Below are 17,340 nucleotides of genomic sequence, written 5' to 3'. Positions count from 1 at the left end.
ATAAATATATTTATATATATATCCCCTCTGTTACTTGGCTCAGTGACCTCAGTTTCTTTACTCTTATACATTTGTAAATTGTGCATTTTTTGCTTTAAAAATGATTGAATTATGTTATTCTTATCTTCTGGTTAAGGTTTTTATGCCTTTCGTAAATCTGAAGCAATATTTGTACAATTATCAACAATTTAAAAGCTGTTTAAGTGCGGTTGAGTTTTAAATAACATGGCGGACATATTTGTTTACATTTGAAACAGAATAATAGTAGATTTGTTGCCAATCTAGAAAGACTAAGCTTCACAACAACAAAGATAATGCCTTCATTTATTATTGCGAATTAAATCATGTTTAATCCTTTCTGGAATTTTTTCGAGGAAATAAGTGTTTAAAATTTACTTCGTAATTTTTAATACAGATATTTTGAGTTTTTAGGTATTTTTGCCTTGTCGCGAAGTGAGAACTGAATTAATTGAATGAGAAATACTGGATCATCTGAGAAAAACTGTTTCTTTTTTGTTTTGCTTAATTTCTTTTATACATCGTTCTAGCTTTATTATAGTACTTGAATAGAACATGTGGCAACGATAAGATAATTCTTCAAATGATATAAATTTTGTGCATTCTGAGTTATAATATGAACGAAATATTAAGTGAACCTAGCGCCAGAGTTTCGCTATGGTAAATAAATAATGAATTTTAAAGAATGCATTTATTCTACTGTGGTTTATGCGCTGTCGACGAAGTAGATTTAATTCAATCCAATAAGTTTAAATGAAATGCAAGAAAAAATGCATATAATTTAATATTCCGTACAAGGAAGTCGTGGTGTACAAATGCATATAATTTAATATTCCGTACAAGGAAGTCATGTGGTCTGATGTGGTGTACACAACAGATTTTTTGTTTTGATGATGACAAACCAAACCAGCATTATAAACAATTTTAAAAATAAAAAAACTCATTTTCATAAAAAAAATCTCATTTCATTTAAAATTAAATCTTTTCATCAATTAAAGAAATTTAAACTAAAGAAAAAAGAAATGCAGTATTTGGCAATTTAACACTTGTGCTTAGCTAACAAATAAATAGCTACATATTTTGCAGGATTACTGGGTCCATACATAAGCCAACCCCTGTAATTTAGCTGCAGAATGCTGGTAATTATCATCAAAAAGTGTATCTTTCCCAGTGTATATAATAAGTTGATACACATAACCTGACTTCGATTCACATAAAATAAAACTTTTTATGCCGAATTGTGATCTCTTTAGAGGTATATACTGTTTCCAGTGTAATCTTCCCTTGTACAGCATCAAACTCTCATCAATTGTAACATCTCTTTCAGGTGTGATAGTTTCTCGGTAACAAGTATTCAAATGCTTGATGATTGGCCACAGTTTCTGCAGTTTTGGACACTCATGTGTTTTAGCATCAAATTCGGTATCATCAGAAAAATGTAAATACCGGTGAATAAGATAAAAACGTCAGTAAGACATAATTTTGGAAAAAAATGGATTTTAATGTCTCTTACTCCAGTATTGCTCAACATCAGGCTTTTTCACAATTCCTTGTAAAATATTCAAAGCAAGAAACACTTGAATTTCGCGCTTTGATGTTGGTTCCCATTTTTTTGCTCTGTTTTTCCTTCATAGATTACTACTCCGAATGGTCCGATCTGCATATTTATTGGTTTCAGAAACTATAATTTCAAGAAGATTATCATCAAAGAAAATATCAAGAAATTGTAGAGTTCCATTACTTAGATCAATATTTACATGAACAGCTGGATTTGCTGTGAATGGAAATCGAGGTGGAGGTGAAGGAGGATTTGTTATATCTAGTTCACAAAAGTTTCGAACTTGAGTTAGGTCATCCGAACTTTCCGTTTCCTCATCACTTGAAAAGTCCGAAAATGAACTTTCATTACTTCTGGAGTCATTTATAGAAATTTCAGATTCACTGTCTGATCCACTGTAAGAGTTATAATCTGTTATGAGATGTTCATTATCACTCATTCTTCTACTTTTCAGCTTCAAAAGAAATAGAATTTGCAGCGAGCTGTATAGTAAGCAGATTGAGTCAAAACAAAATTCGCAGCTTTCCCGTGTAAAAGAAAAACAATAAAAGATAAACTAGAAACCGGATTTGCAATCAGATCTTTACTGGACTACTAGAGCCATCTGTTAGAAGCACTGCAAACTAATCAAGCATAAAATTTGGGCAAAACGGTGTTCGGGCAAAACAGGGAAGTTGTTAAACATAAAGCATTACGAACCTTAACTATTTATTGAATTGTTTAAATGTGTTGTGTGCCGCTGTAGGTGAAAACAAAATTGTAAATGCATAGTTTTAAATGAGTGTCATTCTAGCCAACATGCGCCAAGACCGGCACCAAAAACATGATATCGCCAAATGCATTGAAAACATATTGTTCAAACAAGAAAAACAGTTAGTACTTAACAGATACATTTCTAATACTTCCAAGCCAGTTACAAAAAATCAACTCTGCTTGTGTGCACCATCATGTGCATCCAATATAAAATTGAACGACGATATTAAAACATAAATTTGATAGATTACAGTCCTCTTTCTATATATTCCTTTTTTTAAAAAAAAAAATTATACAAGCAATAATATATTTTAATTTTTTTTTTCTTGTTTTCACCATTTTTATTAAAAAAGAAATGCAGAAACAAGCACAAAAACTTAAATTTGAAATTCACTTTGAATTGAGTTTTACTTTTGTTAAAAAATAAGAAGTAATATCAGTTGGAAACAGCTAAATGTTTTCTTCTTCAAATGTTTCAATTTCTTTTGATTATTTAGGTTGATATTTTGTTGCTGCGCAATGTAAAGTGTATTATATGTTGGACCAGAATCATTTTCCTTTATTGATGTTAGAACGATTAAAACAATGACATGAAAGAATTCTAAGTATTAAATCAAAATGTTTTTGTGGTTCTGCACTTTTCATGAAACTAAATAGTTTAACATATTAGATATTTCAGCGTACAAGCCGAGAATTTTTGCAACTTATTATTAAGTCAAGTAGTGATGACACTTATGCAGCCACTATTGAATAAAGGATACTGCGTAATGACAGACAATTATTACACATCACCAGAACTTGCAGATATCCTTATCAACCATCAAACAGATATATATGGAACCCTCAAACTTACCAGAAAGGATGTCCCAAAACAATTACAGAAGAAAAAATTAAAATTAGGAGAAATCTGTGCGTACCAAAGAGGAAAAGTCTGTCTAATGAAATGGATAGATAAGAAAGCTGTATGTCTATTATCCACAATACACAACCCTATAATGATTGAAGTGCTATCTTACAAAGATGAAGTCAGAAAGAAACCAAAGGTAGTGATGGAATATAATAATACCATGGGATGTGTTGATAGAATGGATCAGCATCTCACCAATTATCCAGTCACAAAGAAGAGAGGAAAGAAATATTGCAAAAAAATATTCTTCCACCTTTTAGATGTATCACTGTGGAATGCATTCGTTTTATACCAGAAGCATGGAGGAAAATACTCGCATTTGAATTTCAGACTTGATATAATTGATCACCTGATTGAAAGACACGGGACTGTAAATGAAAAAAAAGGACGACCAGGAATTTTGCCCGATCCCTTACGACTGACTGAAAGGCACTTTCTAGAAGTGATTGCTCCCAGCGACAAAAAACTGAGATCAACGAGGCAGTGCTTTGTGTGCTGCTCTGAAAGAAATGACTTCGGAAAAAGAGTGAGAAAAGAAACTAAGATATTTTTGTACCGACTGCGATGTTGGACTATGCTTGTCACCGTGTTTTAAAATTTTTTATACAAAAGCTGAATTTTAAAAGATATTAGATGTAAGTATAATAATAAATTCTCTTTTCTAATATCCATTTCTGTAAAGTTTTTTCCCAGATCGCTTATTTCACAGGAAAAAAGCCAACTTTAAGTAAAAATGTAATTTTTCGTTGTAAATAAAAATTATCATAACTTCATAAATTCAACACTTATAGTTTTGACTCTTGATTTGAGTTTCTATAATCGATTTTAAAATAAAATTGTTTTTGAAAAATATGCTTATTTTTTGACACAATATGTCAGAAAAAAGAGACTGTTAAGTGGTTAATTGATCATCGCATCCACATCCACAACACTTTGGGTTAACGTCGATTGGAGGATAATATTTGAAAAACCTACGGATTAATGCATTAAGCCACATGTTCAAAGGTTCATAAAATTTTGACTTACTTATCAATATGGCCGAAATAAACTCGGCTAAACAAATAAAAAGAGGGTTAAATCTAATACATTAAGGTTTAAGGAAGAAATATATTCAACTATTGATGAAGCAGATACAGCCTTGCTACAGTTATATGAATCTAAAATTTCATGTTTTCAAACAGAAGTAAAACGAGTTTTTGATTCTATATTCCCGCATTGTGATGATAAAAACATTAACACATTCATAACAGAGAAAGAAACAATAATAGACAGTTTAGAAAAAATTAATTTGATAATTGAAAGAAAAAATTTAAAATCCAGTTCTGTAAAAACTAATACCACCAAGAACATTCCGCCTAAACACATTTCTGCTGCTGAAGTAAAAATTACCAAAATTATCGCTGCCCACATATAGTGGAAAAATTGAAGAGTGGCTTGAATTCGAAGATTTATTTTCTGCAAGAGTTCATAAGAACAAAACTTTGACTAACTTGCAAAAATTGCAATATTTGAAAAGTTCCTGTAAATCAGACACCTTAGACATTATTCATTCTATATCCATTTGCGATACAAATTATGACATTGCATGAAATTTATTAGTTGAGCGCTAATCTGTAGAGACATTAAGTTATTTTTAAAGCACAAGTAATGAAAAATTAGCAACGTCCTCACCAGGAATCAAACCAAGGACCTCTCGAACATGCGCCAAGCATGATGACCTCTACACTACAAAGGCATGCTAAGAAGGTGGAAGAAATACCTTATATACTCCCCCCTTTTAAAGGGCAACTGGGGTTTTAGGGGACCCAGTCACCAAATCCTGGAGGGGGAGAATCATCATCCACCACCTTTTTTAGTTTGGGCACCACTTGTAGAGACACTAGGTTATTTTTAAAACAGTAGTGATGAAAAATGAGCAACACCCTCGCCAGAAATTGAACCACGGACCTATGGAATACACACCCACTATGAAGGCATGCTAAGAAGGCAGGAGAAATTACTCATAACTCAAATAAAAAAGATCTGATAAATTCAGTAATTAAAAGGTTACTTTCTTTACTGCAGATATGTGATTCAGCCCCTCCATTTTTAAAATTTGTAGACAATATAAATGAATGTATACGATTTTTGAAAGTGTCAGAATAAAATGTGAATAGCTTCAGCGATACGCTAATTCTTTATGTATTAGTCGAAAAGCTTGACAAAAATACGAGATGCTGGTGGGAAAGATCACTGAAGAAGGATGAAATAGGAACAATATTATCATTAACATCTGTTTTAAAAGAACATTCGCCCACTTTTCAGCATAACAAACCTCTAAATGAAGAAACAAAGTGTTAATTCAAAAAAGTTGACACCTCTTTCAGAAATCTCAAAAACTTGTTCTTACTGCTAAAGGTGATCATATACAGTCAAAAGTCGTTAATCTGGACTCGTCGGAACTTCGGCGATTCCGGATTATCGATTTTTCCGGATTACAGATCATCAGTTTAAATCTGGTAATATGGCATGCAGAAATTATAAAATTAAAAATATGAAACTGTAATTTATGAAATAAAGAACAATTATGATCTAAAGAATATCAAAATTTACAAAAAAAAAAGCTTAATATTTGTTTGTTTACTTTACTTTCTTCGCTATTGGAAGCGAATTATAATGACGAGGAATTTGATTTAAATCATATCAAAGACGGAGTACATCGAGATGAAATACTACATTTAGTAAGGAATTATAAGCCAAATAAAATAAAAACATCTGCCTTGAAGGATAGTGCTGACAGATCAATTTCCAATTCATTGCGCGCCGCGGCGTCCCCCTGCCGCAGAGCAGCATGAAATTGATAAACAGATTTTGGAATCGTTAGATAAGCAAAGGATATGCCTTTATCCATTTTTTGCAGCAATTCCACTTTTTGTTTAATGGACTTCGAACATACTTTCGCTTTGTAGATCCTTTACATATCAGTAAATATATATCGGAAATTCTATTTGACATAATTGAAAGTTCAAGCTTACTTTTATAAAATTGCTCTAACAGTCTGCAAAAAATAATAAGCCGGATCCAATTCGAAGATTAAGGAACAACGCAATCTGCAACATTAACTGAATTAGATAATTTTAGCTTAGCTTATACCGTTCGTAATACATTAAACGTGCATGCGTATACGTATTTTGGGCCTGCGCACACGCATATTCGCAGCCGCAAAGGTGTTACGTGCATGCGTCAAAATGACGCATGCGCAGAAAGTTTGTAGCTTTGAGGTCCGGATTATGGTGTCCGAATTAACGACTTTTGACTGTATTGTTAAAATGCAATCAGTTTTTGAATTTTTTGGGTAAAAAACTATTTAATTTTGTAAAGGCAAAAAAATTCTGCTTTAATTCCTTATCATCACTTCATACGACTAATTCTTGTAAAAGCATTAACATGCGCAAAAGGTGTCATAAATATCACCATACATTATTGCATCTAGATAAGGAAGAATGCAAAAATGCCAAAGCATCATCACTGAATCTGTGTAATGTAAACCCTAGTTTGAGCAAAAATCTTTCACTAGATGATAATGTGTTTAATGGAGAATTACAGGATTGACGCCAGTGGAAATAAACAATACACTTCTAATAGCAGCTTTGCAATCACTAAGACTTCCGGTTTTAATAAACAAGTAATACTTTCAACAGCTTTAATTCACATTAAACATTTTGATGGGAATTATATTGCTTACCGCACTTAATGGCAGCCAAAATAATTTCCTCTCGAGGGAATGTGCTGAATCATTAAATCTACGAGGAAAAAGAATAAATGTCTCTGAATAAGGATTAAACAGAGTTATATAAACATAAAAGAAAGTGTCTCAATGATTGCCAACGCAGATAAAAGTTTCATTCGCAATTTAAATTTTTATGTTGTTTACAAAATAACAAGTATAACACCTGCCAGACACCTGAACATTACGTGTCTGACTGCATTAAAAGGCAATTAAATTGCCAGATCCAGAATTTTATAAACCTGGCCCAATCCATGTTTTGTTGCCAAATGATCTGTCAATGTTGGTCTTTGAACTGTTAGGAACAAATAAATTAAAAACGCAAGATTGATTTTTCATGAATCCGTCGTAGGATACATTGTGAGTGGTTCTATGCACATGCCGCAAGAATTCTCTGTGGGCGCATTAATTCGGCTGATGATTTATCTAACATCTTAAAAGCATTTTGGGAATTCAAAGAGGTCCATGAAACCAAACAACTGAATAGTAAAGAAGAAAAATTTTTCGAAGAACATTTTCTTCATATGCACTATAGAAGAGAGGATGGGAGATACGTCATAGAATTGCCGATTAAAGATGATGGGCTTACACAGTTGGGGGGAGTCGAAGGAAAATACCAGAATAAGATTAAATTATTTACTTAAGAGTTTCTCACACAATTCAACTTTGAAAACTTTATATGAAGAATTTATTAATGAATACCAGACATTGGGACACTCGAAAGAAATTTCTAAATTAGATAACCCCAGTTTTTCATATTTATATGCTTCATCACAGTATTTACCAACCACATAGACATACTACTAAATTACAAGTGGTGTTTGATGCAAGTTCTGTTACAACTAGCGGACTTTCTCCATATGATATTTTATAAAACAGTGGGATAGTTCAAGATAAACTATTTGACATTATTTGTAGACTTTGCACTCATAAATTCATCTTCACTGCAGATATCATTAAGACGTCTGGTCAGATCGTAATTAAGAAACATCAAACAGACTTGTTAAGAATCTTATGAAAATCTAGGGAAGGTAAATCAGTTAAGATTTATAAACTGAACACTATCACTTACGGTACATGAAATGTACCATATGTCACAACACGGACACTCAAGCAATTTGCACTGATGAAGGCAAAAACTTTCCGCTGGCAGCATAAATTGTACATTGTGATTTTTATTTAGATGATGTTTTGGCAGGAGCTTACAACTTAACGAAGGCTCATAATTGATTGAATTACTCAAAGGCAGTGGTTTTCAATTACACAAGTGGCACGCTAACCACTCACAACTCTTGCCTTGCCCACGGGACTATACTGAATATTCATTTAACTCCTTAATTGCCGTGGAAAACGCACAAGATTCATTTCCCAGTACCCCAGTTTTACACACAGGTGCACGTAGTTATGCGATGTATTAGGGGGAAAATAAGTGCAAGTTTTACTTTTTAAAAACTGTTTTACTTTCACAAAATAAAGAATAAAAGAAAAAAATGAATGCACGAAATTTAATGTTTAGAGTAAAAGTATAATAAAAAGACGTAAGTATAATAGTAATGATGTTTTTATAATAAAGAAGATCCCTAAAATGAAGTTTCGATCAATTTATTTTTAGACCAGTAAAGTGTAATATCAGGTTTCAGTGTTATACCTTGTGAAATCAGTATGCCTAAAAAAACATATATTTCTTCTCAATTGGTTGAATGCCACTATTTTGTTTGCAAGCTGTTGGTTCATATATTCGTCTACAAAATGGTCAGTTTCAGTAACAATATGAAGCTCGAGCAGTTCATCAAAATATAATTCAGAAAGATAAATAGGTTTGAAACATTCGTTATATCTTTCTTTATTCCTGGAACCTACTACAAAAAGTAAATGAAAATGGAGTACACAGAATTTTTAAAATATACGTTTGACACAAACAACATCAGCCAATACCGCGCAGTCATTACTTCCACCACTTCCCTCTTTCCAATTTCTCCCCACACTTCTCTGAAATAGTATCTTCCTATGCATACTTAATTATGGTGTTGCATTCCAAAGCTTTGCAAATAATTTTACAGGTAGAGGTGCAACGCAAATGATAGTATTTTGGAATATATACACCCGGGGCAGTTAACATATCAGCTGAGCAAGGCGTATATATATACACCTGCGGCAGTTAAGGGGTTAATACTTCAGATGAAGATCTGAACATCAAGACATTAGGCTTGAGGTGGAACCCAAGATTAGATTGCTTTCATTTTAAGTCATCTGTCAAGGAACCGGTCATGTACACGAAAAGAACAATTTTTTCGGATATCGCTCGCATTTATGATCCTTTAGGATTACTCACACCAGGCATAATCAAGACTAAGATTTTCATTCAAAGACTTTGGTTGTTAAAACTAGAATGGAATGAACCCCTACCTGAAAACATAATCAAGGACTGGCAAAAATTTACCATGTCCATACAATTGATAAACAAGTTATGGGTGAATAGGTATATTTTATACAACAACTAGTTACAACTCATGGATTTTGTGATGCTTCAGAGCACACATATGGTGCAGCCATTTATTTATGCTGTGTTACCAATGCTAATCCATCTTCAAATTTACTTTGAAGTAAAACAAGGGTAACACCATTAAAACCATTGTCAGTGCCATGATTGGAACTTAGTGCAGCTTTATTATTATCCCAGCTTGCGTCAAAGGAGGTGACTCTCTTGAATTTAACCATCAGTAAGAGATATTTGTAGTCGGATTCAACCATTGTCTTGGCATGGCTTCAAAGCCTCCACATTTGCTCAAAACCTTTTGTGCCAACAGAGTGAGTAAAATTCAAGACATAACTTTGAATTACCAGTGAAATCACGTACGCTCAGAAGACAATTCAGCGGATCTTGCTTTCCGTGAAGTAAATTTTGACAAACTATGTGATGCTGATCTCTGGTGGAATGGATCTTTCTTCCTGATGAAGGAAGAAGTCCCTGTATCCATTAAAAACACTGATTATCAACATCAAGAAGAAACAGAAGACTTTTCTAGTGAATTTGGAAAAGTGACTGACACATCCCTGATCTGCATTGACGATAATGATTTAATTAACTCAATTTTAAACATTAGTAATAATTATAATAAAATACTATGTATTTTGAGCTATATTTTCAGGTTTGTTTGGAATTCAAGAAAGGGAAGAAATTCTCCTCATAAAAGAACAAATTGGGTAAGTTCAAAAGAATTAAATTATGCACAAAATTATCTCATGTGGGAACACACACACACACACACACACACAAAAAAAAAAAAAAAAAAAAAAAAAAAAAAAAAAAAAAATTTAATCCAGAACACCATGCATTGCTGCAAGGTAAACCAATTTCTTACAAAATAAATTAGCATCATTGAATCCCTTTATGGACAAAAATAAGGTAATGAGAGTTGCAGGTAGAGTAAAAAATGCCAACCTGAGTTTTTCACAAATAATCTTACCAGCAAAGAGTAAGTTAAGCAATATTATCGTACAATATTATCACAAAAATATCTCTATGTAGGTTCACAAGCATTGTTATGTAGTGTGAGGAAGAAATTCTGGCCAATACAAAGCAGGAATTTTTCCAGAAATATAACGCACGAATGTGTTAAGTGTAGGGAAAACAACCACTTGAACAAATAGTGGGTTCTTTACCATCAGAATGTGTAAATCCCAGTGCCCCTTCCAATAATGTTGGCACAGACGTTTTTGGGGGGAGGGGGCTTTTTTCATAAGATAAAAAGGAAAAAGAAAAGGGATCCTCAATAAAGTATACTTAGCAATTTTCGTTTGCCTTTTTAATCAAGACAGTTCATTTCGAATTAGCATCTGAACTTACAACAGCTGCCTTCACTGCCACTTTGAAGAAATTCATTGAAAGAAGAGAGAAAATGGCAGTTATATTTTCCGACAACACAAAAAACTTTGTAGGCGCTAGCACTGAATTGCAAAAACTTAACAATTTAATTAGGCATCCTGAAAAAAGGTTGGCTAATTATTGGTCCAAAGAAGGAATCAAATGGAAATTTATTCCTCCTCGAACTCCTAATTTTGGTGGGATGTGAGAGGCAGGGAAAAAATCTGCAAAATATCATTTAAAGTGAACAGTAGGTAATGTAAGACTAACATTTGAGGAATTATTAATTGTAGTAACACAAATTGAGTCTATTTTGCGTTCAATCAATCCATTATCACCTGACATTAATGATATGGAGGCTTTGACACCAGATCATTTCCTGATCGGAAGGCCAATGACAGCCATCGTTGAACCCAAATTAATCAATGTAAATGAAAATAGACTCTCTCGATGGCACAAAATTAGTAGGTGGGTTCAAATTATATGGAATCGATGGCACCGAGAATATTTGAGCACTTTTCAACAACATTCAAAGTGGCAGTCAGATAGAACAAATTTTAAATTAGGTTCCCTTAATATTGGTTACAGAAAACTGCCTTCCTGTAAATAAGTGGTTGTTAGGTTGTGTTGTAAATGTTTTTCTGAAACCAGATGGAAAGGTTATGGTTCCCAATGTGCAGGCACCAATTGGAACTATAAAAAGAGGAATCGCAAAAATTGTGATATTGAGCATTAAAGGAGAATTCTTCTTAAAGGACTATTTTTGATTCAACAATCTGCTAACAGTGTAATTTGATTTCTTATAATTGTATTGTATTATTGTGGTTTGCAAATTTATGTAGTAATTATCTTGTAACTGTAATGTATGTTTAATTATTCATTATTGACTGAAGTGTTTAAACCCTTCAATGATGGGGGGTATGTTAAGTATTAACTGTTTTTCTTGTATGAACAATATGTTTTCAACGCATTTGGCAATATCTTGTTCTTGGTGATGGTCTTGGCTAGAATGTCACTCACATAAAACTACGCACTTGCAGTTTTGTTTTCGCCTATAGTGGCACACAATGCATTTAAACAATTCAATAAATAGTTAAGGTTTCTAATGTTTTATATTTACTTGATCATCGCATCCACAACAGTATCTATAACGCAGCACAGTAAAGACAATATGCTGTTAAGTTATCAGTAAGACTTTCTGTTGCCACACTGCAATGTGTAAGATATTTATGTTTAAAATTTAATCAGAAAACTCAGCTATATAAAAGAAGTGTGTTGCCACTCACAATATACTTGTCCTTTGAGTTTTATAAACAAATTCAGTGATTCAAAAGAAATATACTGCCACTGCCCATATTAAACCATTTTTATCTTCTACACTGCAATGTTTTTTGGTTCAGCAAAACGTTTATATATTTTATATATTTTTAAAATTTATTCTGTAATTAATGAACAGACTAAACAATTTGAAAGCAATAAACACAGATTCATTTTGATTATTATTAATTACTAACTGGACTCATGAAATTACACTAGTTGAATCCATTAAAATTATACATAATACACACACATAAGGAAGAGAATCTGTTCATTTAAGTATGTGTGTGTAAATTCATATAAATCTACAGTTCAGGGTTGCCACTTAAAGAGGAGAATGAAATTCCCTGACTTTTCCAGGTTTTTCAGGTGTGTTTTGAGAAAATCCCATTCTATCCGCATAGTGCGCTTTGACTGCTCTGAGAGGTAAATTAATTATGGTACCACTTGAAAACACAAAAATCTGCCAATTGCATGTGACTTATAATCCTGAAAGCATTACAATTATAGCTATAATAGTTGTTGTTTTCTCCACTGAAGATTGAGATTAGAATCTGCCCAATCTGGATTAAAAAATGAGTTTTTTGCAGACATTTTGCAGCTAAACAAAAGAAAGAAACCTATTTAATGATATTTTTAAATAAATTCAGGTATTTTATATTTATTTAGCAGCATACAAAAACAAAAATATGTGCATTAAATTTCGTGATAGTATGTCATCATACTGCTAGATTTAGTTTCAGAATTATGCCAGAGAAATTTGCCTGAAATTTGAAAGTATTATTAACTAGCAATAAATAAATTTCGAGGAAAGAAGAACATTAAATGACATAAATAACATTAAAATGAAGTTAATTACTTAAAAATTGAATTACAATAATCAATGCTATTTGGGCGAATATTAAACGTTAGCCTAGATGACTGATTACTATTTTTTATTTTACTGCAAAATGAAAAATAAGGTATTTATTAAAATGAAAAAAAGAAAGTTTAAAAGATTTTGTGGTAAAATCCTAGTCTTCACTACGGCCTTTGTACAATTTTGAAAACTGCCACCAACACCAAAATGACTGGTTTACTACCCAACACCTTCTTAAACAGAGACTAAGAGACAGAAGCTGTTGTAACTGTTGTTACTGCTCATCATAATGTTGCCAAATACCATGTGTACCGTACAAGGAGGTTAGAATAAAACAATATGTATTGTTAAGATAAAAAAAACTTCTGCAACAGGAATGGCTCTGTCCCAATGTAGAGGGAAACAGCTGCGTATGCACGAAATATCTGTCTCCGAAGCTCGCGAAATTCGAAGGTCAAGTTTATCAAGAGTACATAAAACGAATACAGTTTTAAATTTCCTTCAAAGGAAAAGATTTTTTTTTTTTTTTTTTTTTTTTTTTTTTTTATGTGTAAATTAATTAATAGATTAGCTATTTTGAGCAAAAAAAGTACAAAAATCCGAGTATAAATTATCACAAAAGTCAAAGAACGTTTCTTCTTAATACATTCTCCACAATTTCCTGTATACATCGCGGATGGGGAAATTCTCACCGTCAGGTTCCGTCGCCAAATCCCTTGGCGAGTTTTTCCCTCTGCTTTCTAGCAGCTATCTAGCAAACTGATTTACATTATGTCTATGGAACCTTTCTTTCTTTACATACACATTCTTACATATTATTAGGATTAAACCGATTTTGTTGTATACGAGAATGGGAAGGTATTTTCTTTAGTTCAACATAACCTGCACATGCGAGTCTTAGGATTCTCGAAGTTACTGGAAACCAAACTTGCTTTGCCTTTCTAAAAGACAATCTGATTGGAGCTGCGAAAATTGGCGTATGCCAGCTTCCCGAATGACACTCATCCGATACATAATTCGCCAGAAAAGCCATTGCTTCCAACATTGGCGCAAAACTCTCTTTTTGGGGGATGACATTACTTGACTTTTCCAGATTTTGACTAAAATATTTAAATTGCCTGATTTTTCCCAGACTTTTTTGGCCAATTTTTTAATTCCCTGACATTTTCTGGTTTTCCCAGTTTTCCAGATAGCGTGGCAACCCTAACAGTTTTATTCTGATCTTGATGAAATTTTGCACACTTGACCTTAAAAACAAAAGAACATTGGCTACATAAGATTTCAAAAGATCAGCCAAGAAGTCTACATTTGGACCTTTGTATTAAAACCTTGCACTCACATCATCCAATTTAGCTTCACAATGCCATAGTTGCATTTCCAGTATCAGTGGAAATCAGAGATTCTAAGCAATGAATTTATAATTGTTTTTTTACAAAAGATAAATAGATACAAACAGAAGCTTTAACATTGATTTTTTTTGGAAGAAACTTATTAGCAGTACTGTATTTTCATATTTTGAAAGAATTCTCCATTATTATTTTCATATGCATTAAGTCCCTCTTTTTTATTAAAAAGTTGTTGTTCCCCCCCCCATAGTTTTTCCATGAATCTATCTTTCTAGCAAATCAAAATTTTATATTGTTTAAATGATAATTAGATATGACAAAACTGCAATTAAAATATGTTATTTACCAAATGGCAATGAACCTTCTTTATTTTTCTGATGTGCAGAGAAGTCTTGAGATAATCCACTATTACTTTGGCTAAAACCAAAAGTGCTGTTTTTATTAAAATCAAATGGTAATCCACTAGTTTTATTTTCTTGCACAGATGATGGAAAAGTTGATGACATCAAACTAAACAAAAAAAAAATATATATATATATATCCTAATAACTCCAAATATAATATCAAAATATTTATAGTTGTAAAATTGGCACTTACATATTCTACCATAGACTGTTTTCAACAATCTCACCAAATAGTGCAATTTATTGTGAATAATGGATAAGCGTGTTGTCACAACACACTCATCAGAACTTCGCTTTGATGTGTAACCCTGATCTTTAGTAAGCTAGGTTAGGTATTATAAGAAAGTTACAAATTAACTGTTATTTCTACACTTTTCTCTTGCATTTTGAAAAGCATATTAAAATTTAGGATTTATCTTCAACAGCAGTACTTCCCAACATTTTCCACAGCATGGCACACATCATAAACAAAAATAATATCATGATAAAAAATTAAGTATTTTTTTTTACATTAACATGATTTTTTTTAATTATTTCCTACTAGAAATCTAGTTAATGAGATCTGTTTTTCAAATATTTTTGCATAATAATGCATAAACATTCAAGCAAGACATTAATTTTGGGTAAATTTCCTTATGCAGCCATAAACAAGATATAAATGAATTAAACTGAATGAAAATACTTAATCCATCTATCAGTGCACAAACTTACACAATTTTTCCATAAAATTTTGTACATGCATACTCTTATGAATATCTCATTGATCACTTTTAGCCAAATCCTCCACTAATGTTACCCAATAATCAGGACTTAGAGGTTAATTTTTTTGTAAAACATTGTGCGTGCTACATAGGTTGGGAACCGCTGTTTTGTAAAAAGTAAGTAGAAGATGTTTTCAAAGTTGTGGGACTAGCTATACTGATGCACATACTCAAAACTTTGAAAACGTGTACAGTTCATCAAAATGGCACAGCAAAAGACATTGCAGAGCAGTTAGATTCATATTTACATGAATTTATGTGGTGCAAAGTTCATAAACAGGCAACGGCTTTGTTATTTTATATTCCATTAGGGAAGCCAGAATGCTATGGTAGCCAGAATGTTTAGCACAAGTTTTAATGCGTTCTTTGTTAGATAATCTCAAAGCTTTGTTATTTTATATTCCATTAGGGAAGCCAGAATGCTATGGTAGCCAGAATGTTTAGCACAAGTTTTAATGCGTTCTTTGTTAGATAATCTCAAAGCTTGAATTTGAAATTATTTTTTATATGCCATTCTTGATTACATAATCTAACATAGCAATTTGTTCCTTGAAACTTCCATCGGAATCCTTGGCATAGTTTTGACAGGATCTCTGCCAACTTTCCCAGTCAAAGAGAAAATATGTTAAGTACCATAAAATTAAAATTAATTATGCTTATAATAGGCCACCTATACAAGACAAATACAAATCTAAATTAAAGAATTTACATTACTTCACAATCACTGATTCACTGTATTAAATACAGTAAGCATTATATTATTAAATGATAATTAAAACCATAAACCTGAATCAAAAACTTAGAAAACAATAATTTCATTTCAAGTAAGCAGAAACAGCTGATGCATTTATTTTCTATAAGTTTTTATTTTCTCCCCCACATGGACTAGAAAGTGGTTAGTAACTCTGTCAGCTGTACCAAAGAGCCCGGGTTTGAATCCCGGACAAGGCATGGACAAAAATAATAGTAATACAGTACAAAGTCCGTAATCCGGACTCGTCGTGACTTTGGCGATTCCGGATTACAGATCATCAATTTAAGTCTGGTAAGATGGCATGCAGAAATTATATAATTAAAAATATGAAAACATAATTTATGAAATAAAGAGCAATTATGACCTAAAGGGTATCAAAATTTACAAAAAAAAAAAAAAAAAGCTTAGCATTTATTTGTTTACTTTATTAAACATTTCTTTCAATGTAAGTTGTTTAAGTTGCTTCATTATTTGTGCCAAACGCACATGCGTAAACATTAAATGCGCATGCATAACATTAAACGCGCATACATAACGTTAAACGCGCATGCATAAAGCATACAGGAAAAAAAAATAATTGCGGCTTTGAGGTCCGGATTACAGACTTTGTACTGTAGTAAGCTCTTCATAGTAAGCAATGGTGGCCCACCTAATCAGGTGGCTCTATAATAAAGAGACTACCGCTTCCGGGCTGAGTAGTGGCCAATGCCTATAATTGCTAGTGCTCAACCATTGGGAGGGGAAAAAAAATTATTTTCTTAAATAACTAAACGAAAACACAGACAGTACTATATTACATGTAGGAAATCCATGCTCACAACTTTTGTTTGATATTCCGAAAAAAAAGATTTATAAAGAGAAAAATTTATATTTATCTTAATAACGAACAATTTTTGCATTTGAAATAAATTTAAGTTGTAGGACTGATATATTCTATTACCTATTGCTTAAATTTATAATTATTTAAAGTAAAAATAAAAGTTGGTTAGTTCACTAGCAAAACAAGCTTGAACAGTTAAAAAGCGAATATGT

General features: G+C 32.3%; 1 protein-coding gene across 4 annotated transcripts in view; it reads right to left on the bottom strand.

Moving 5' to 3' along the window:
* The window catches only part of Nup214 (nuclear pore complex protein Nup214), a 272,097-nt gene that overhangs the window by 159,019 nt on the left and 95,738 nt on the right, over positions 1 to 17,340 (bottom strand). For all 4 annotated transcript variants that reach the window (XM_085818717.1, XM_085818716.1, XM_085818718.1 and 1 more), the window contains one exon: positions 14,736 to 14,899. In XM_085818717.1, the coding sequence (XP_085674843.1) occupies positions 14,736 to 14,899 (164 nt within the window). The remainder of the gene's footprint in view (positions 1 to 14,735; positions 14,900 to 17,340) is intronic.

Source organism: Stegodyphus dumicola, chromosome 6 (assembly GCF_044657685.1).
Source record: "Stegodyphus dumicola isolate Sdum_Otavi_A_Nest chromosome 6, ASM4465768v1".
Taxonomy (NCBI): domain Eukaryota; kingdom Metazoa; phylum Arthropoda; class Arachnida; order Araneae; family Eresidae; genus Stegodyphus; species Stegodyphus dumicola.
This window is presented reverse-complemented; position numbering and strand designations above follow the sequence as displayed.